Below are 21431 nucleotides of genomic sequence, written 5' to 3' on the forward strand. Positions count from 1 at the left end.
ATATCTGAGACAATGGTTGGCGCCTAGCTGGGTACGCATTCATCACTTGAAGTCCCTTCTATAAAATCGGTTATCCAAAAAAACACAATTAGGTACTAATCTTACCAATAGTAACTCGACAAATACATGTCAGTCAGTTTAACTGTAGATTGATCAAGCGCCTGCCACCGAGGTTTTATCACAATGGCTGTGAAGTGAAAAATTGCTGTTGCTTCACAAGCTTTACCGGTTGATTATTTTTTCTTTTTTTAAACTCCTTGTTGGCTAACTATTTTTGATGCAATAGGAAGACCGTTGATAACGACAATTAAGTCGGTTTAGTCTTTTAGGCAGGATGTTAAGTAACTTAATTGTTACAGATACCCAATAACCAGGCAGCACATGCAGGTGGTTTTTTAAGAATTATCTTTGACAAAACATGGCGACAAATACCCTATAGAAATATAATATCCTAAAAGTCTGTTTGTGATGAATTCGCGTGGTGATCTACTTGTGTCCTATCTGTCCTTAAAGGAAGTGGTAATTTTTCAGCAGTGAGATAGTTACAGGCTTGTAGACCTTTTTACAAGACGATCGTTAATATCAATGCAAAAATGAATAATCGTACATAATTTACAGAGCGTCAATTCTTAAAGTAAATTTTAATGGCTCAAAATAATATCTGGATATATAATACTGGATAAATGCCTTTATCGCATGTAGGAATATTTGAAGGTAGAGAATTTGACCTCGTGCTATTTAAAAAGCATCATTTATTTTATGTTATCACAGAAAAGGGCAGTTTATAAACATATCCCTCGCTTACATTTTTTGTAGAAACCCTAATAGCGGCAAATATATTGAAGCTTCTTTGGTAGAATTTGAGTCGCTATACCACAAATACAGATAGGGCATCGAAGAAGTATAATTACCTTTGCCAAAATAAAAAAAAAACGGCATGACGATTAACTGTCATATTGATTTAGTGGCAATGAGTTATGAATGATGAGTATGACTGTATTTATCAATCAAGTGTTTAGAAAAATGTTGAAACAATGCCTTCGTGGAAGGATCTGACTGAATCACATGCTATTTAGTTTGATTTCAATTTAGGGAGCTTGATTAAGCAGAATGCCTTTAGCTATAGTTACAAGGTAAGAGGAACAGATGTGTATGCAGCATATATGCCGGTACCTTATCTAAAGAAACCACAGTCTTGTAGAAAAAAAAACGCTTCCGACTTTGCGTCTGAACGTAGCGGTTGTGGGAAATAGACATCGCTCTACGCCTTGTACTTACAATGTGACGCTTCCACAAAAGCATTGTTATATACTTTTACCCTCTACCTATGTACCTGTTGGTAGCCCCTGGTTAACGTCGAGCTGAAATTATGGATTCATATTTTATTTGATTTTAGCGATACACAAAACAACCATGGCTTACTGTTGACGCTTAACGTACTTGGAGTGATCGCGTGTATAGCCACGATGATAATACTCACGTTGACAGCCTTAGGTAAGTGTACTTAAAATACTTGATACATTGCTAAGTACTTACGTCTTAACCTTAGTTCAAACTTACGGTAAAAAGCAAAGGCTACCCCTTTATCAGAGAGAGTTGAGTCGAAATGCACGTCATTTGTTCCAATTAGGCCCAAAAGTGGCACTATTGTTAAGTTGAATATTAATGCATAAAATCAGTCTGGCTGTGCTTCGATCTGAACTGGGAACTGGGCCATAATACAAAATTAAAAATGAAATGTAGGTACCTATAGTAGAAATTAAGACTTGAATGACGATAAGACGTGAATGCACATTATCATTTCTTTTTATTTACTTAGGACTGTTTAGTTGCCCAAATATATAAATAAAACAAAAATCCAGAAAAATCGCCTGCTTGCAATGTAAGAAATATTCATAAAACTTTTTAAAACAAGCCTTTTAACTAATTTAGCTTTTTTCACTAATTTACATGACAATATAAAAGCCCAGACTGAGATTGTTATGTTTCGTATCGGACCTCCTTTACTTAACCGAAAAAGCTGCTGATAATTTGGGGATTCTAGGAATATACCAACTGAACACGGGCGCTACAATCGGGCAATCGTTCAACGCCACGCAACGCAATATACATTTTCAAATAAAATAATATTTGAAAATGTATATTAATAAACCGGAATTAAATCTAAATGCGATGAAAAAACAAGTAAAACATGCTTGTTGCTCTTTTTCAGGTATGATATTTGAGGAGCCCGATGCAAACCCAGTGATAGTGAAACACATCACATTGTTTAATAGGAAAGCTGCAAAAAATGCTATAATGAGGGCTAACAGTGAATATTACTACACATTGGAAGACCCTTACTTAGCTTATTTAAGTATTATAGAAATGTTTTCACTTTCAGACTTTTAATAAAATATTTTTGGCAGATAAGGTTTTTTATTAAATGACTAGCTGTTGCCCGCGACTTCGTCCACGTGGGTAGAAGATATAAGTTATGATTAATGCCTGCCCTGCTTTTTTTACATTTTCCATTGTATCTTCGCTCCTATTAGTCGCAGCGTGATGGTTTATAGCCTAAAGCCTTCCTCGATGAATGGTCTATTCAACACAAAAAGAATTTCTCAATTTGGACCAGTATTTCCTGAGATAAGCGCGTTCAAACAAACAAACTCTTCACCTTTATATACATATAAAGGAAAACAAACCGCGCATTGAGAGTCACTATTTCTGTAATCTAAAGTTTCTTAAGCGGATGTTTAATTTTATTAAAAAGAAATCTAGTTTCATTTTGGATGCGATGTAACATTGTTTGGGACCTCTGAAATTCAACCTTGGCGCTCGACTACAAAAATGGTGGAATATTAATTGACAGATTTAGAATCTACTTGTTGAAATCTAATTTAAAGAAAAGTACCTATATAGCAAATACATTGGCGCCTGCCCAGATGATAAACGCACTGGACAATGATAGAATTTCATTACACAAACCTGATTAATAAACTGATAACATTAATCAATATTCGGGGCTTATTTGAGCCTTTTGGCAGTCATTGAAGTGCCCTATAAAGTTTAGCTTGGTTTTATATCCATACTTTTCAATGATGATTTTCTTTTGGAATTTTGTATTTTTGGTGGCAGTTGGAGAAAAAGGTAATTTGTGAAATTTATTAATAACTTGTAATGTCCAAAATTATTGTTAAAACTTGCTGCATTTAAGTACCAATTTCCACATAATTACCGTTTTTAATTTACGTAGCTTTGTAATTCAATTGCAGTGCTGCCTCCTAGCCAAGAGATATTTCCAAAACTGCGAATGTCTGATGGCAATCTAAGGTCACGTGCTTTAAGGAAACTAAATGTCTTTTGAGCGTTTTTTTATTAACGCTAGGGACTGTGAATGTAATTCGATTACAGGGGCCGATAGTAGTGACATACTTATTGTATTTTCTCTCCCACAGACGCCGACCCTGATGTTCCTAGCATGTTTAGCACTCCTGTACTATTTGAAAAATCAGGAGCTGACGATCTGGACATTTCAAGAAACATATTCAACGCATCTATAATGACTATCGTCATTTGCTTCATAATAATAATGACATTTACTTTCATTGTTAAAATACAGTGATGACGCATATCTAATAAATAAAACAAAACATATTTATTGTAACTTTATTAACTTCAAAAAAAGATAATACAATGTTTGCAATAATAACGCCGGCCGTGCTATTACTATCTACAGATTAAAACTTCAACATTGTTATTCATTCAATCGTAACTCTTATTCTAATAAGGCTACCCTTAAATTCTATCACTTGCACTCTCAAGTATGGGCCAATATGTATGCAGTTGTTTTTATTATTGCTTGCATATTTTAGTAATGCACGATATAAATTAACTCGATATAATTATTATTATTGATTTGAATCTAGTGGATTACATAATATTATGCAGTTATATAAATTCGCCAGCATTCTTATAAAATCAACTAGTTCATTACAGTTCATACAATATATTTATTGATGCTTCTAATCTATGCTTTACCTAAAATTATATTTATACACCCATGGAAAAATCCATATAAAAATTATTGTTTTGCAACACCCAAACAACCCAAGAAGAACTAAAATACTTTAAAGTATGTTCTTAATAGAAGCAAAACCCATTTCATTTCAAATAAATATTAGATGAGACCCGCTATAACTTATAACCTAACGTTTATATTTACGCAATATTCAAAACATAATGATGTATAAAATATGTACAAAATATAATAGTTATGAAACATCAAAACGACTAAAACAACCGAAAATAACAACACACGGCACGTCTAAATCAAGCAATAAGTAAAAATGCGACATTTCAATAATATTTCGATCATTAATATAAGCAAACTTGTGAATAAACATTTTACAATAAGTGTATACCTTATGATATGCTAATGATATGATAAAAAATCTACACTGGGTCCAGCCAGCCACCAGAACATTATTTATAAATAATTATGTATAATTACTAATATGCAATTCAATAATAATTCTTACCTATATCACTACCAGTATTTCGTTAAGGCATAACAGAATATTATATTGTCAGATCTATCAGGAAGCATGTTATCTTAATTAGTAATTGATGGCGTTTATTGACATTACGTGTTTTTGTAAGCTTCGTTCCTTAGGTCCTGGTGTACGCGAACGATGAGTAGCACAAGTAAACTTGTCTGTCGCTCACCTACACCATTCGTTATTTGTATAACTAACTACTTACTATAGAGAGACAAAGTTCAAATTATATTTTAAGTAAAATCTTCAATAAATAGGGTATTTGTTTGAAAAATCTAATTAGTCCATCAGATAAATTTCTATGAAATATTCCATACGTTTATACAATCATTAAACACTTAGGGCTAATAACGTCAGTTTTCGGTTAAAATTGTACTGATAAGTGAAATAACACAAGATATCAACTTATTTTATTTAAAAACTAGCTGTTGCCCGCGACTCCGTCCCCGTGGGCTTCAGTTTACAGCGCGTGGTAGTTCATGTTTGTTAATTTCATGATTGGATTTTGACGTGACCGTCGGTAAAACAGTGCACCGGTATTACAGCACTCAAGAGTTGGGAGCTTCGTAGCTGAACCGCTAGATGGCGTTGAAACAATTTTTGATTTTTTCGTTATTTTTTATTTCTTAATAAAAAGTATCCTATGTTACTTCTAATACCTCCAAGAATGTCTGATAAATTAATTAGACTCTTTAGTCAAATACCCAATTGCAATCCACGCCCACTGTTGACAGTTTCGGCAAAATAGGCGTGTATAGCAAATATTAAAGGCTATAGCTTAAATTCTAATAATAAATTAATTTCCATATATTTCGAGAAAAAATGAAACTTTTTATGATATACAAATACATAATAATTATGTAGTTCGATGTTATCGACGTAAGTTACAAAGAAAAAAATAAATAAAAGATTTCACGTAACTGAATACATTCAACATTATTGATTTAATCAAATATCTTTATCCTAATTGTTACTACCTTATAATCAAGTGCACTTAATGAGTTCTCACTACGTTAATAGTTCCATTCGTTTGATAATTGTTAGCGTACTTATACCTACAGGAATACTAAGTGTCCCATGTAAAATGGTCCACAATTACTGCATATTGTATACAGTCCGATGTGCGTAAAATTTTCATTATTTGTAAGCAAAAAGCAACTTTAAACTTTTTTGTTTTTGTTATGATGCATGCCAGTGTAATGTAGCCCATAATGAACATTATAAAATACTAGTATCCGACTCTACATGGGTCACATAGTACATCGCAAATGACGTATACGCTTGTAGGCATCTATGTGTCCATACGACATCTGAGCACGATAATTTGACTTTTGGATTTGTATCACTTTATGCAAAGCATAACAATATCAGTTTCCTCTATCCAAAATATTGTCTAAAAGCAAACGACTAAGTCTATGATATTCCATATATTATTATCTCAGTTATAAATGTATCTATACTATATTGTAATTGTTGTAAGTCTGCAATCGTAACTTACGTATAATTTGAAAAGTTGAGGAACTTGACGGCTTCCTGATGCATAAAGGATCGTTAATATCGTGGATCGCATTTCTATCTCATGGACGGAGATTACGTTCACTTTCTAAAACTTGTCTCGTATTGTTTACGCTACAATATGTTAGGTAAACGGAACGGGTATCGCACACGCGCGATATACGCTTAACATAATTATGTATTTCATAAATTGGTGTCTGTAATGGTGTATTGACTCGTCACCAAATATAGCAACGTTATATTTTATCACAATAGGCTTACCGCCAAATAGCCTCATCGTCTACTCACTCATCTAATTTTCAATATTGTTTAGTTTACAGTGTCTATGTAGCCATCAGCCAACTTTTTTAACAGTACACAGCATGATCTTACGGTTCATTATTATTAGTTAAGTAGGGTTGCATTTCCTATTTCATATAATCTCTTGCGAACTATTATTAGCTACAACTGGTATTGGACGATTCTACCCTGAGTATTATCAAATTCAAACTAATATCTATAATTGGTTACAAAATTATAAATCCATTGCAAAAGTAGTAGTATTACTACTAGCAACCCTACACGTGACGCATCTGACTATGGCTAAATAGAAGAGCACTGTTAGTACCCTTACAAGATAATACTTTAAAAAATAATGCATCTCTAAACTATACGTGTCTATAATGGAAGCATTAACAATCGGTCAATTCCGTGAGTGCGAAGTTGCCTAAGCTTAATAATTAAATGCATTTACATGAATGATGAGGAAAATTGCTTGAGCATTACATTATCAAGGAGCACTTAGCTTGTTCAAGCAATTTTGGCCTCTACATCATTAATGGTCCATCTTTTACATTTTGATATAATGACACACCTGCAGTGCTATACACAACCAGAGTTCACTAATTATAACTACGAAGTACATTTCTCAATTGGAATATATATAAAAGCGCAATTTTTTGTCGTGTAAAATGTATGGAAGATTAGGATCGATGGAAACGTGATCAGTCTTAAAGAGAAATAAACAGGAAACGACTAGCCTCAGTCCTACGTAAGTTGAAATAATACTCCAGTATGCACGCTACTAATCGATCATTAAATAATCCGAGATTAATTTAAACATAATGAGTTTTAATTGCTTTGGAATTTTTAAAATATCTTTAAAACTATTAATCACATTTTTCAATACAAGTCTGCTTTTGGAGCTTATTTGATGACACGAAGCCACGAAACAAGTAAATTAATATCTGGCGTACCTTAAGTCTTGCAATAGCAATGCCCCATTAAATATCAGGAAACAGCCATTATTTTTCAGGAGCAATAGTTATGGAACAGTATCTGAAAATAAAGGAATAAATGTTATGAATATTAATATTGTAACATTCGTGTGTCGGTTTCATAATTATCTCATAGACCGACTACTTTTGACCCCACTGGACCCCGCCGCCGCGTCAGCTCAAGGTACGCCCATAATTAGTACGTAAGATTGTACTAATTATGGGCGGAGCCTTAGTACACTACTTCAAAGCCAAAAACCTTCCGAACTTTATTAGCTTTCCTATTTCAACAAATAATAAATATTCGACCCTGTTATTTTTAGGCTAGTTATCGCAACCAACAATTTTTGCATAAATTTGTCATACTGTTCATTAAAATATATAATTTTGCTGCGTATCCTCTTAACAACATAATAATATCAAGCTGATAATGTGTGGAAATAAAAAATATATTTAATTTCATAACAATGTGCACCAGACAGTAACATATGACCTTGTGGTTATAAATGTTCATTATTTACACCGAATGCTTCACGTAATTAACTAGCTAACAATTTGTAGAATTGAATTGGCATTGACATCCATGGTTCCTTGTTGGTATAATCTTCACAAGCACTACAATTACCTATCGTCCTCGAAAGACGATGTCAGCGTATTTCTCAAATTCGTTGTCAATTTTTGTGTACGACAGAAATCTTCAGTAAGCGCTACTGGGACTTAGTCGAAAGAAAAAAATGAAAGGGACGGTATAATCTGCCGCAGCTTTTGGTGTTTCGTACCAAAACAGTTGAAATGAGACCTTATTACTAAAGTTCCGTCAGATGACTTTCAAAAAACAATTGTTGCAATGTTGGTATGGTCATAAATGTAATGGATGACCAGTTTTTAATTAGTTTTTTCTTTAATCCATTCCCTCATTGGAGTCTAACTCGTACTGAACAGGTTATTTATTTGATATGAATACTTACAAAAAGTGGATGTTTACTTTTTCACATATACGTTTTCAAAGATAAATGTTCCATGGTAAGAAGAAGTTAGCAGTTCACTGTGAGATTGTGTAGTCCTCTATAGGGTTGAATTCTGTGCTTTTCATATGAGTAGCATTGTATGCCAGCCGGTAACCCCACAAAAGCATGGCTTCTTTACACGCCATCTGAAATATAAATTTTTGAGTTTTGAACATTTAACACAATTGTCGAAACTTATTACATTTAAACAGACACTAGAAGAATAAAAGAAAGGTTAAAATATATAATAGAAAAATATATATAGTTAAAATGTATACCCAGTAGGTTTGAGAATATATAAATAAATATATCAAATTATAACATACTGTGTATTTTAATTTAATGTACCTAATATTTCCACATAAAGAAACCTTTAAGCAAAAAAAGTTTTTACTGTGCTACAATCTTCAAGTTTAAACATAATAAATTTATTAGCACAATTTTAGATTAGGTACTTAAGATGTATCAATCTCAACAGAATATCCGTTTAGCACACAAATAAGGGCCTTAAAATGAATTTTCAGTAAAAAAACTAGAAATTATATTTTGATCTGTAGTGAAAGTAATTTTCAATTCGAAAGGTAGGAGTCGTATTTTCAATATGACAATTCTACATGTAGGTGTAGGTATATTGTTATTTACCATTTGAAAACTAATTAAAGTTAGAGAACTACTGTGGAATAAACTACAGATGGGAAGGTACGGTAACAGATATGTGTGATTGTAAACTAACTGATGATTTCCAGCACAAGTCGTTGTAGCTTAGTTGATTAGTTTCGCATACATTTCACTGGAAAAAGTAACCAATTTTAAAAACAATCGAACTAAAAAATATTGAAAAATAATAGTCGCTGGACTCGATTGTAAAAAAGTATGTTCGCGCTTTATGCGACAGACTGTATTTTCTCATATTGCAACATTCATTTAATGCTTAAAAAATAATTTTGGGGATGTTCGAGCACAAGTCATGTATTAAGTGACCAGCGTGTACAATTTAAGTACCTATCAGCTTTATCAATCAATAATTTCTAACGTGCGTACTTTACATAACATTTTAATTACCTGTACTTTTTCAACATAATCAAAGTCGAGGATATACTTCCAGCGGAAAGGCACCTCGCGCGAGACTCTGAAAGTGGAACTGACGCCGGCGACTTCTACGTTCGTGTGGGTCTGCAGAAACTCACTCATTTGCGGCGTGTTATCTACCTTTAGGAACTTTAGGATTCGATGTGCTGTAACATTAGGCTTCAGTGCCAGCTCTTCGTACCGTAAAACCCTGTAATAAAAAAAGAATATTTTTTATCATATCGTATTATATTTCACCCAGCAACAGCAAATTGATATGGAACCTGCGTAATATATAACCGGTCTGTTGTCTGTTGGGATCGGTTTCCGTTTTTAATGGGATCAATTGCGTACCTACTACGCTATATTTCTATAACGCTATATTCACTTAAAACCATACCTACACATTAGGTACAAAAATATTGAATTTATCAGCATTACACACTTGCAAAGCACCGGTATGTTCTGTGTGTGAGTATAATATTGTGAAATACACTGAATCACCATTAACAAATAAACATGTTTTATCGCAAAAACCATATCTAAACTTTGGGAAAATCAGATGGTAAGGCAATGTAGGTAACGTTGGTGGCTGTTCATTGCAGAAATCAACATTGTTATTTTCCTGTAGGCGATAGGCCAGGCCAAACGAAAGGTGTTTGGTTAGGGTTTAGGTTTGCAAATGTTTCGAAGGTCGTTGACTATCTAGTATAAGTGGTTTTAATTAATTCGTACATTTATTTCAATAATACCGGTAGTCCACCATCCACTTACAATTTTGGCAAAAAGCTAAAAGTATTTCTTTTTATCTAGCCAACTGTGTCCCAATCCTTGGCAAAAGGCCTTGAAATCGAAATCGAAAATCGTCTCTTTGTCCTCTCTCTTGGCCACATGGAACCAGCCCACGCGGCAAGTTGGGTCCATAGAGTGGTGACTTTTGTCCTGCAGTCACTATCCATGCGGCTGTCATGAACCGCCGAATCCCATTTTAGCCTCGCAGCCTTGTTTCCGACGTTTATGACGAAGCTAAGTAATATAGGGTTCAAGACAAAACTCTCAAATCATTAAAATAAACGATTTTTTTCGACATTGAATCACGTGTGTGCCTGCCTTTGCCTTATGCTCTATAACTCCTACAACTTTTGTCAACACCTTAAATGTTTGTTAACAAATATTGTACTTCTAACAAACGTCATACGATACGCCTTCATAAATTACTGGCTTTGCATATTTAGGTACAAACAGTAATAGTCTGCATGCAAGCCTTAGGGGCTTAGGTGTTTCCTGACGATAACGTTTTCTATGACACCGAAAACGTGTACATTATTGTACATATAAGTTTAAGATAGGTATGAATGTATAACAATTCAGTTAAAAAAAAAATCTCGTCTTGATTTATTTTTTAGGCCCAACCTAGCGTTTTTAGAGGACGCAATTTTATTTTTCTGATTATTTAGTAAAGTATCAATTTTTAATTCTGGAATCTATTTAAAAAAAAATAACAAAAATAAAAATGTTTAGCAATTAAGAGCAGCAATAATAAAAGATCTATTTTCCATGACTAGCAGCAAACCGATTATAAAGTGATTTTATTTAAGTATGAGAAGAAAAAAACTAAACATATCCCAGAATGGGTCTGTTATTGATAAGACATTTTCTATACCACTTAGAACAAACCATTAAAATTCATTACATTCACATAAAATACGCTATTACACTATACGAATACACTATTTCTGAGAGATTGACAATTCCAAATGAGAGATGAGTTTTTTAACATCAATAGTTATTTACATGGTTATGTTTCACATAAGTTTGTTACAGGTTTTTACTTTGACCCTGAGCATCAAGTATAAACAATGCTATCTCAACAATACTATTATCATGCTTGTATCTGCAATTAAGTATAGGAATAATCGCCTAGCACCAGGTCTCTTAGCCTATACTTTGCTCGACATGCTGCTCTATGTCTATTATCAGAAGGCAAAATTAAAGAAAAAATATATCAAATCACTCAGCAGTAAAATGGCATACCAAATGTTATCAAACAACTCTGTCTAAGAACACTTGCAAATAATTCACCTTTAAAACAAATATAAATTGAAATCATTCAATCCATTCGGGAGCCATGATTCCATAGACAAACAAAAATTTGTAAATGATAACATTCCATTTTTTGCATCAGGGATTTATAACAGAGGATTTAATGTTGATCAAAGTTGGTTGCATAAGACTAGTGATGCTCCTGTTGCAATTGTCTGAATTGTGACATGACATGAAATTCAATATATTTTATACAATCAAGTTAAAACAGTTTCAATGGAAGAATGGCATAGCATGTTCAACAAAAAACACCTTTTAGAATGTGAAACTAATCTTGCATATTTGATGCTTCAAATTCCATGTACATTTAGTTCTTACATTTTGAATCCATTCAGACAGAGTTCTCAGTATAGAAGTGCACTTACATGAGTTTATCAGGATATTGCTGGAGTAATCTCCCTGCTGCCACATAATCACTAATCATATCAGCACAGACAAGTGAAGGGTTCCAGCAGTCTGGAGACGGCGGACACCATGAACGATGCCGTCTAGACTCCATCACACCTCGAGGATCACGGATTAGGAGTAGCACCTTCAAATTAAGCCTAAAAGCAAAATATTGATGAGAGATCTTTCTAAACAACTTCTAATATTATGAAATACATTTTTGTTATTATTTCAGGTGCATGTGTAATGGCTCAAGAATAGTAGTTGTATTACTAATCTACTAATAGGTACATTCTTTTTGGTATTAATTATTATATTTCAAGACAGATTGCTCTGTAGAGTTGCAGCATGATTAAGACGCTAAATACAACTAATTTTAATTTTTCCATACAGTAGAACAAGATTTTTAAGTATACTGAGTATAATGTGAAAAGACCCGGTCCTTTTTAAAGGCTTGCATAGGGACACAGGTCCAACATGTAGAGGCCTTGTTGAGAACTTTTATCTAAAATGTGATGGGGTATCTACCAGGGGCAATCCACCCCTGCTCTATTAAAGAACAAACATGGACGACCCAAGGTAGCTACAAAACTATTGCAAATTGTAATGTGTATAAATAATAAGGGCTATTGGTATTAATAATGTTAAATGGAATGGTTTCCTTTAAAGCTATGGAAAACTATAGCACCTGCCTTTCAACTTATTTTATTATTTAAAATACTTCTTAGAGCGGCATGATACAGATTATCAAGTCTAGAAACAATAAAAAATAATATTTGTATAACTTGTAGACATACTTACTCCTTATCATCTAATAGAGATTGGATGAGACGTAACCTGACACGCAACACCTTCATTATCATGAAAGGGAACAGTCTACACAAACGTGATGTGAATTCAGAATCATAACACAGTTCTCTCTTATATTTACAATGGTCCCATAGTCTTGTGTTATGGCTAAACTGGTTTATTCTCTTCTTCCCATATTCATAGTAATCTTTATCTGTATATCTACATTTAAACATATCTTTCATTACGGTCAAGGCACGGTCAGCATCTAGTGGCCCCCTTTTTTGAACTTCTCCATCTTTCATGAATGGTTCATAATAATAGAATGTACCAGGGATAGAGTTCAATAGTTCCCCAAGGAATGTGGTTCCCGATCTCCATGTTGATACAATTAAATGGTGAAGAGGCTTACCTCCTGATTCCATGACTAAATCTTCTAACTCACGAACACCAGATTTAGAAAAGTTATACTTTGATAGATTATATTTAATTTGATACCTTGTTTTGTTCAATATTTTTTCGATATCCGGGGAACCATTGTAGGAGTTCGTAGTCACCGATTGCATGTACATATCATCCAATGGATCGTCGACTTTTAAAAAATTCCTGATATTTCTCCGGTTTTCGATGGACGGACGATAATATGTGTTATCGGCATATCGACTCCCAGCAAGAATAAGAAGAACACTGAGACCGAATGCGCAACATATTAAGTAAAAGTTGACTCGTCGCAACATCACGTTAGGAACACGAACAAAAAAATTTCAGAGAATATGGGAGTGTGAAGATAATTAATACAACACGAGCACTAACAAGACACACTCACTAACATTTATTTATAGTTTTTGCTTGCTTTTAAATCATAATTCTACATTTCTCGTTACCGCGGAAACACCGCATTGCACCTTCACCGCCATTTTGAATGAATGACGTACGATTTGTCAAAAAACTTTTTAATTTTCTTGTCAAATGACTTGTAAAAGCTACGTCACTTGAGCTTTCAACTTGAAAGTTCAACTTCAGTTTCGTAAAATACAGTTGTATTAATAATTTATACAGCACTATTTATAGCAAGCCACAAAAAATATTTTTATGATATACCTATTGTTAAACGGAGCAACAAGACCGACTATTATCTACGACTGTTAGGCTAGTAATAAACTACGCTCAGCGCACCTACATGGACTGAATTGACGCAAGAGCTTATAATAAATTAATGGTATGAACAAAACTTAAGCTATAATCAGACAAAAATACATAAACCCTAATTAAAAAAAGTTAAGAATTTATGTTTATAGATGCAATTAAACTCACTAATAATATTTTTAATTATGAATTTTAGGCACACTGTATTGTACCTATCTAGGCTTTAAAAATGTGTGTTTGAAACTTAATTAGCAATTGTGGTGTTAATATCGTGAATATTAGGATAACTGTATTGTAAGTATTATCTAACTAGATATCATGTGTAATGATTGGACAGCGCAAGGCTGGGCAGTTTGTTACGCCGCCGCACCGTTTGTTCTCTCCAGCGCGCTTTGCAAGGGATAACGGGCGGGCATTATTGGGAATATATGTCCAGATTCGGCTAGGAATAAACAATGATGAGATAATGACGCTTGAATATGTGTTTTATTGAATAACCTATCCCGATGTCTCGATATAAGTGTATAAATAGTTGATAACTAATAGTTGATACTTGAACTTTTGCATTAGGTGATACTTACGTACCTGTAATTATAGTTTTAAGTTAGTAAAATAAATAATAAATTTCATCTGTTGTCGCAGTGTTGTAGCCGTTCTAGGCCTCAAGGCCTAAAGGCCCTGGGAGCCCTGGGATCTTGCTGTATCAGCACAAAGCTGACTATGAGGAATTAGCACTGCAAATGGGCAGTACCTTGTACCTAAGTGTAAGTACACTTAGGTACAAGGTGCGTGGAGGTAATTTCTTATCGATGAGTCTTGAAATAAAATTCTAATTAATATTAAAGCAAATATTTTATTTACTAGTGGGTAATTTAAAAGTCGTAGGGCAATGTACCCCAAATTAAAGCTTTATTTTTAATCCTGGTTTCTGAATTTTCCAAAGTGTTATATACTCGTTCTACAGCTACAAAAACCTATACCTGTCTATATACCTATACCTAAATAGGTACTTTTATACAGCGTATCCGACGATATGGAATTTCCCAATAGTTTCTCCTAAAAAGAACCACAATACTATTTCGAGGCAAACGAGGAACAGTAACCAAGCTTGCCTCACTGTTATAAATTTAAAACAATTTGTTTTGATGAATTCCTTAGCCAGCGCTATATCCGCACGCAGCTTCTGTAAAAAAAGTTGTTTCTGTTTAATCACTATCATTTAAAATATCAGAAGTCATAATAAGTTTATGATTCTAGAAGACTACGAAAAATATAGTTAATCACTGTTGCCATTGGAGAAACAAGACGACGTATTGCATAGCGTATAGAGCGGTGCGTATAGCGTATAGTCCTCGTACAACTATAACCGACTTATATAAGGTAAGAGGGAGATAGGCCCCTCTAAAGAATTTCGCTAGTCATGTCTACATTTACCTACTGCGGAATACGTAAACATTGGGAACGTGTGGCTGAATGGTAAACTTTGATTGATTAGGAGAAGTAAATAATACGGGAGTAAACCAGGGCCGCTAAGTCTCGTTGGATGCAGGTGGCAATGAACCGGTCGCGCTTGAGAAGGTATGGAGAGGCCTATGTCCAGCAGTGGACAGCTATAGGCTGGGATGATGATGAAACCAGGGCCAAAATCTAATCTTAATCCGAAAAATAAATGGAAATTGGATTAAAATGACACTATTCGCATTCTTCTAAGCATTTTGCCGCATTTGACCGCATGTTTCCATCCCGTACTGAATTTTGAATTACTTTGTATAGCGGAATTGGGGACTAGATTTTGCTCTAAATGCCAAAACTCATTCAGGTACAAAACTCAATTCTCAGGTATTTATACAATATATTTTATAGATAAATATAACTGTGTAGGATTGGCATTGTCCCGTTCTGAGCGGATGATATGAGCCTGTTTCGTATCAGGATCGGATCGGAGTTATTGTTATTTCAACGGAGAAATTTCATATACTTACTTAGTCTGCCGTTCACAATAGTTGTATTTGATGTCGTTTAGATACATGGAACCTACCTCAGCGAGACAGTTTTATTGGAATTACTGAATATGGTCCAACCTATTTGTTAGTCATGTCGTTGTATACACCGACTAATAATAGGCAGGATATAAATATATACTTGTTACTGACCCATACCTGAGCAGACATTTGCTCCCAGACGAGACATAAGTACATGTTCATTGAAAATTTCAATGAAACTTGCATAGGTATGAATCTGCAACCTCGGGCATACAAATCCGTTAATAGCACGAAACGCAAGGCCGACACGACTATTTACTTACTATAAATATAATTGAATAGTGATTTACTTGTGACTGAAGTAAAACCTTGAGTAAGCGTGTCGTGATAAAATCCTACAATTAAACAGATAAAATATACATACAATTCACGAATTCGAAGAGTTGATACTCGCACAGTACGCATGACGTCACCAAACACGTTTCTATAAATAAATTTAGCTAGGTACGTACTTTATACCAACTACCAACATTAAAAACGAAGATAATAAAGACAGACGGAACTTTTTTTGGGCTGGTATCCTTACTAATATTAAAAATGCGAAAGTAACTTTGTCTGTCCGTCTGTCTGTTACGCTTTCACGTCTATATAACTGAACCGATTTTAATGAAATTTGGTACAGAGATAGAGTTGACCTCGAGAATAAACATAGGAAAGTTTTTATCTCGGACTTTTGAAGAGTTTTCTTGGAAATGCGATATAAACGACCTCGACGCGGGCGAAGCCGCGGGCGAATAGCTAGTAAAATATAATAACTGCCGTTTGTCTGTGTAACTAAACATACAGTTAGGGTAACAAATGTTACAATATGCAGCTAGGGTTGCCAAATTTTATAACCTGACTGAGAATCAGTTTCCCCAGGTATTTGGGTAAAAAAACCAGACTCCATACATAACCGAGGGTTTTGTATTGCGTAACAATCAGTACGCCAAAAATAGTAAAATCTATTTGGCGTCAGGATAAAGCCGGCTTAAGCCGGAGGCATGGCAACCCTATATAAAACAGTGGTTACGAGTGATGACTACTAGTTTCATGGTAGATAGGCACATTCCCAATGCAGGAACAAGGCAGGAAAATTGAGCTAACGTCAGTGACCTTGACATACTACCGGCATTAACCTTACACCATGCCACATAAAGGCGGAAGGCACCGTCTTACCGAATTCAGTTCTGAACCGAATCTTATACTTTCAAACTATATGACCTAATGCGATAAGTCTTAACGTTATTGCAGTCATTGCAGATGTTGAACACCGCTCTATGCTACGATATATAGTGCATTTTTACACTTCCAAAGCTGCGAAACGTGTATTCCCGTTCGTGCCCTCGACTTCGTCCCCGGACGGGGACGTACGGGAATGCGTTATTTATTTTGCCGATGGTCCCTCAATTGTTTTGGGGGTACGAATGGGAATTATTTATTAATCTATACTTAGAAGTTATTTATCTTAATTCTGTTCTATTTTCTTTTTGATATCATCAACGAATAGCCTGTTACAAGCATATTTTGGTCGGCTTCCAGCCTAACCGGATGCAGCCAAGTACGAGTGTTTTATAAGGAGCGACTGCCTATGAAACCCCTAAAACCAGTTACCTGGGCAACACGATGGCTTAGAATAGAAATAGAAATGTACCTTCAGAAACACGGTGAAAATAAATAAATGATCCCATCTACGTACCGACCATTTCAATTATAGCCTAACCTGCTATCGATCAACTTTTGCAGTTGCAGTTTTGCTATGAGCTAAAACTACATTTTTTTATTATTTTTGATAGTACATAATATTAATGAATACGATGGCACCTGATTTCATCTGTCCTATGTGTCCAGAAATCAGCAACTAGACTTTAAAATAGTAGATATAGTTTTACCTCCATTTCTTGAAGGCTTGGTGGCGCCATTTCCACCGTGTAAAATCCTTTGAGAACTCGCATTCTTCTTGCAAGCTCCGATTTGCTTGCGATTTCCGCCTTTTCTGAATAATTAAAATTTGGTTGGTTGTTTTGAGATTCTCGTTTAGCCCGATAGGCTGTGTCGACAACGTCAGTCTAAATGGAACTTATAACTGATTGAGATTGCAGCATTCACTCACTCATAAAGTAACCATTAGTAAACAAGTTAAAAGACGGTACTATCCAAACATACACACAGTTCCATAGTTAAGTACCTACTGACCTCGTATAAGTTCCATTATCTCTTCCTTCTTCCTGGTTATATTCGGTTTGTAAATCCCTGGTATTTCATGCACCAATGATAATCTGCTGCCTAAACAAAACAATATAGCTTTCAGTTGAATTAAATACATATTAATTAGAATTACCTACATGTTACGGTGGTTTTAAAGTTCAAGCTGATAACTGAGTCAGGGTTATGGCTCTTGGAGAGGTGCAAAACCTACTTCAATACCTAAAAAAACTTACAATACAACGGCGAAAGTAAATATCAGTTTAAGAAGTACTTGAAATAGTAAGGTAGACTGTTGGCTGTCCAATACCTTTAGGAAAGCAACTGTGAGGAGAATTAAGATACCTATCATTCTCAATCCCAGCAGTATGCTCAAATTCTATCACTGTTATTTATATACCCTTAAAACGAAAGACAGCTATAGAGAGAGCAATCAGTAACCGATGTGTGAGGCCAGGATAAAATTAGGTCGAGGAGAAAATAAATAAAGGGATGCGTATGCCTAGGCAGTCTGCCGCTACGCGTCATAGTAATATTAGTGTGCATGTGGAAAGAGATGGTACTCTATACTGTGTATGTATGGCGCTGTCACACTTACACAGCCATAATTATATTACTTTAAGACTAAGTGGTGGTAGATCCTCAGGAACGGGTTCCAATATTCAGGAAAGTTTCCGGCGGAAACAACTTCTTCGCATAGACATTTGTAAACATTCGATTCGACTAGCGCATCCTGAGGACAATGTCAGATCTACTAGCGTACTCCTTCTGCTATTAATTTTCGTTTAGTTGATGGAGTGTGAAATCGGATCAGAGTTTTGTAAGATAAAAGTGAGGTACTTACGTAAAACATTTGTCAACCTTGACAAACTTAAACTTGCAGTCATTTTAATATTTTACTAAAATAATTCTTGGTATTTATTTGGCATGCAAATGTCAGTTTATATTTGTCAATTAGACATCATGACAATTGTAAAAAAAGGCTGACGTCTCACATCAGAACTCTAATTTATTCGAAACTTAAAATTAAAATCGGACTTGTGATTCCCAGCATCCTTACTAATATTATAAACGTGAAAGTGTGGATGTTTGGATGTTTGTTACTAAATCACGCAAAAACGGCTAAACAGATTTGTATGAAATTTGGCATGGATATAGCCATTGACGTGGAAAAGAACAATATTTTATCTCGATTTTTGAAAAACTTCCCGAGGGAAAATTAAAAACTTGCTATAAGATCACTAAAGGGATGTATTTCCATGGAAACGGGGACCACCGAACGCTGTTAACTGACGCAACTGACTAACTGAGTCCATGCAGACGAAGTCGCGAGCAACAGCTAGTATTAAAAAAATCTAATCCGAAAACCTCAAAGCTTTTTATTTATTTATTTATCAAGTAAATGTCTGTTAAGGTAAACATGGGCAATGTGCTGCCCATTAAATTAATATTATTAATTAGTTATCAATAATTTGGTAGGCATTTAAAAAATCATTAGATATTAGTAGTATAACTAATAATAGCAGGGGAAAATGCAAATGAAATCACGGGGTCTTCGTCCGAGTTAGTTTTCATCTGATAGCTATAGGTACCTACTATTTAGTGATGAAAAAAAAATGATATAAAAAAGAGGTTCGATGCTATTAATTAGTTACTTCGTCCATTTATTTCGATTTATTGTTCAAATGAAAATACATATTAATAAATTCAGAATCACGTTTATTGAGGTAAAAAACATTAATTAAAACAAACATCTAAAACTAATATTTTATAAGCTACAAGTTACCGTTAAAGTGCCAGTCTTATAACAATAAATGAAACCTTGTTTGAAATAATTAATATGCGCTTTACTGATCATTTCGAACAAGATTTCAGTTAAGTGGCAAGTCATTCCATTTTCCTTTTATTTTACGGGCTTCTTTCTCGACCGCGATGTCCTTTTCTTGCTATCTTTGCGTTTCTTTTGTGGTTTCGGCTTTTCCTTTGGTTTAGTAGCTTTAGCGTCTGCCTCTGCCTTAGCTTTTTCTTCGGCTATCTTCTGTGCAGCCGCGGCTTTCGCCTTTTTAGCATCTTCAGCAGCTTTTGCTTTGGCTGCTTTCAAGGCCTCCTCTATTTTTCGTTTTTCATCAGCTTTACGTTTTTCTTCGAGTGCTTTGATCATTGCAGCCTTTTCGATTCTTGCTCTTTCCTCTTCAGCATCCATTTCTTTTATCCGGCCGGCTATTATTCCAATGAACCCGTCAATTTTTTTACCAATGAAGTTCTCCATTTTTTTTCCGCTCGGTCCTCCAAAGAAACCTCCAGTAAAGGGTGGTATGGCTTCCACTTTTAAATACCTCCACGCAATCGCTCCAAAAGACTTAACATTTTTAGCAGCACCTTAAAGAAGCAGAAAATCAAGAATAAATACAAGGTACCCTTATGAATTTGGTTACCGTTGTCGTTACCCTTGGTAACGCATGCTCTTTGACCCAGTAAACACCAAAATCCGATGCCTTTACTGGGTAGTTGTGTAAAAATACGTCTAAAATTATTCATGTGGCAAGCTAACATGCTAACATTGACATTTAAAATAGGTAGAAAGACCGCATACTTGAGCCAATAAATACTAGTGTATTTCTGCTATTGTTATTCTGGACTCTTAATAGGTTTTTCGTCATCCATTTTCTTTTTGACTTTATCTAGTTCTCTTCTAAGGTACTCAGCCTCTGCTGGCAGCTGTTTGTCACGGAGTGATCTTAATTTCAGCCACAGTGATCCTGTTAAGTTATCTAACGCCAGTTCTACTCTGCTAACGAATCGGTTACATAGGATCGGTTCTGCCCGCGTATCCTTTATAAGGTATTTAGTGGAACCCCAAGCTTTTGCAATAACCGGTCGTACTTTTTCCAGAGAAACTGCAAACAAAACAAATGCGGGTTTACTTAATTGCATTTAGTTTTAGATACGGATTATTAAAATACCTCATTATTTAAATTACGAAAAAACCTATTGACTACGTTGCACAAATCCACTTTTGTTTTGCAACAGTTTCTTTAAAACAATATAAGAAAATAATTATACCTAGTGCCATATCAAGGACTATTCGCGTCGTCCTTGCCATATCTGCTTAAGAACTTTAAATCTTTATTACAATAATTTCGATCTTTCCATAAATAGCATCTTCACCATTTTGACACTGTCGTCTATTTTTTTTATTACTCATTGACTTGTGGCAAAAAGTTCGCGTGCAAACTTTAACGTCGATTTTATTCATGGGATCTTTTTGCTGTAAATAAGGTGACTACATAATGTAAATTTAAGAAATTTTAATCTTAATAGAAATTACTTCCGTCCGTTATTTTTTGGCGCAGATATCTATTCATGATTTACCATTGATGATTGACAATCCAA

General features: G+C 34.6%; 3 protein-coding genes and 1 long non-coding RNA gene across 5 annotated transcripts; 1 reads left to right on the forward strand and 3 right to left on the reverse strand.

Moving 5' to 3' along the window:
* The first annotated feature begins 2678 nt into the window (after positions 1-2678).
* Positions 2679-3639, forward strand: LOC113492554. Its single transcript, XR_003400511.1, has 2 exons — positions 2679-3132; positions 3441-3639. It is a non-coding gene; the product is annotated as an uncharacterized LOC113492554 (long non-coding RNA).
* On the reverse strand, positions 3638-13839 carry LOC113492552 (carbohydrate sulfotransferase 3). The gene is made up of 5 exons (XM_026870053.1): positions 12679-13839; positions 11856-12035; positions 9382-9598; positions 8281-8465; positions 3638-7373 (listed from the first exon to the last, which is right to left on the reverse strand). The coding sequence occupies exons 1-4, from the start codon at positions 13401-13403 to the stop codon at positions 8355-8357; spliced, it is 1233 nt and encodes a 410-aa protein (XP_026725854.1). The 5' UTR covers positions 13404-13839; the 3' UTR covers positions 3638-7373; positions 8281-8354.
* An 806-nt stretch (positions 13840-14645) lies between these two features.
* Positions 14646-19047, reverse strand: LOC113492553 (ATP synthase subunit g, mitochondrial-like). Its single transcript, XM_026870054.1, has 4 exons — positions 18883-19047; positions 18030-18119; positions 17726-17829; positions 14646-14995 (listed from the first exon to the last, which is right to left on the reverse strand). The coding sequence occupies exons 1-4, from the start codon at positions 18923-18925 to the stop codon at positions 14825-14827; spliced, it is 408 nt and encodes a 135-aa protein (XP_026725855.1). The 5' UTR covers positions 18926-19047; the 3' UTR covers positions 14646-14824.
* Positions 19048-19740: 693 nt separating this feature from the next.
* Positions 19741-21227, reverse strand: LOC113493574 (caldesmon-like). 2 transcript variants are annotated; one of them, XM_026871614.1, is made up of 3 exons: positions 21102-21209; positions 20632-20935; positions 19741-20417 (listed from the first exon to the last, which is right to left on the reverse strand). In XM_026871614.1, the coding sequence occupies exons 2-3, from the start codon at positions 20696-20698 to the stop codon at positions 19942-19944; spliced, it is 543 nt and encodes a 180-aa protein (XP_026727415.1). In that variant the 5' UTR covers positions 20699-20935; positions 21102-21209; the 3' UTR covers positions 19741-19941. The 2 variants fall into 2 exon arrangements, with proteins under 2 accessions (XP_026727415.1, XP_026727416.1); XM_026871615.1 differs by lacking the exon at positions 20632-20935 and having other exon boundaries at positions 21102-21227.
* Positions 21228-21431: the final 204 nt, after the last annotated feature.

Source organism: Trichoplusia ni, chromosome 4, assembly GCF_003590095.1.
Source record: "Trichoplusia ni isolate ovarian cell line Hi5 chromosome 4, tn1, whole genome shotgun sequence".
NCBI classification, from domain to species: Eukaryota; Metazoa; Arthropoda; class Insecta; order Lepidoptera; family Noctuidae; genus Trichoplusia; species Trichoplusia ni.